The 1324-nt window shown below is 41.8% G+C and overlaps 1 protein-coding gene across 1 annotated transcript in view; it reads left to right on the plus strand.

The window, feature by feature from the left end:
- Positions 1-394: 394 nt before the first annotated feature.
- LOC106013402 overlaps positions 395-1324 on the plus strand; it is a gene marked incomplete at its 5' end in the record, with an annotated part of 7928 nt that continues 6998 nt past the window's right edge. The window contains 1 exon segment of the mRNA XM_035972818.1: positions 395-463. Coding sequence (XP_035828711.1) covers positions 395-463 — 69 coding nt within the window.

A 1324-nucleotide genomic window follows, 5' to 3' on the forward strand; every position in this document is an offset into this window, starting at 1 on the left:
TCTCTCTCTCTCTCTCTCTCTCTCTCTCTCTCTCTCTCTCCCTCCCCCCCCTCTCTCTCTCTCAACCCCCCATTCCGGGCTCCTTTTTAGAATGTAACAAGCCACAAGCATAGTCACCCTACTTCTGTTTTTGTACTTTTTCAGCCACTATTTTAGAATGGTCTGATTCTAATCGGTAAACAGACAGTTCCTTATAATTAAATGGGAAGACAAAACATTTCTTCAAATTATATTTTTTGCAGTCAATGTTTTCCTTTTATTTTTGTTCATCGACAAATTCCGTTTTAACGCTTAGAAAACGTATGATTTTATTTGACGACACAAAAAAACCTAACAAACAAACAATATCAACATTAAACGAACTTCATTTACTTCTTCCCTTTTTATTTCACAGACTGAACTGAACGCCGATTTGGACATTAATATGACTAGACTAACGACATATGAGACAGTTGGAGTATTAGTAAGTTTTAGCGATCGTTGTTCTTTTGAGTTCTTCACCATTTCATTCAATATCAATCATTTTTCTCCTTTCACCCTCAACTACTTTCTTCTCAAATATTTAATTGGAGATGTCAAACTCAATCGCTCAGAATGGGGCCAAACTCAAAATGCACTTTAGGTTGGGGGGGGGGGGGGCTCGAACTGGGTAAGCACCCACTGAGCATTGGAAAACGAAACCTTTATTTAAACAATGCTATTATGATATAAAACAAATAAAAGTGAAAATTATAACAAATCGAGGCATTCAGAGGGAAGTAGAAAGTGTTCAGCCAAAACATTAGAGAAAAAAAGAAAAAAAAAAAAGAAGCCCAACGGTCGGTAAAATACCGGTTTCTTCGATTTCATTATTGAGCAGCGCTGGCCTGATCTCACCACGATGCCTCAAATATAATAGTTTGCAGAGCCGGGTGCAGCCCGGGTGCCTTAAGTTTGACATCTTTGCAGGGACGGCTCGTGGTTTGGAGAATTGATCGGCTGTCGACTCTACTCGGAAGTTATATCCATCTTAGCCTCGGTGGCTCTTACAGGCAGCCCGCCACCTTATTGATCTAAATCGTGTCGACGGGGCGTCAGACCTTTGCAATTACATTTAAAAAAGCAATGTCGTCTTCTTATCAGCAGCGCTTCCCTTCCCCAGACATCTCCTCCAACCACCCCCACTCCTTTGTTTTTCCTATTTTCTTTTCTAGTCCATCACCGTCACCACCTACAATCCATACCCACCACTAGGATCATTCTTATGCCAATCACAACGCCCACCATAACGTCCACCACCACACTCCACCACCACGTCCACCACCACGTCCACCACCACGTCCAC

This window comes from Aplysia californica, unplaced genomic scaffold (genome assembly GCF_000002075.1).
Source record: "Aplysia californica isolate F4 #8 unplaced genomic scaffold, AplCal3.0 scaffold00862, whole genome shotgun sequence".
NCBI classification, from domain to species: domain Eukaryota; kingdom Metazoa; phylum Mollusca; class Gastropoda; order Aplysiida; family Aplysiidae; genus Aplysia; species Aplysia californica.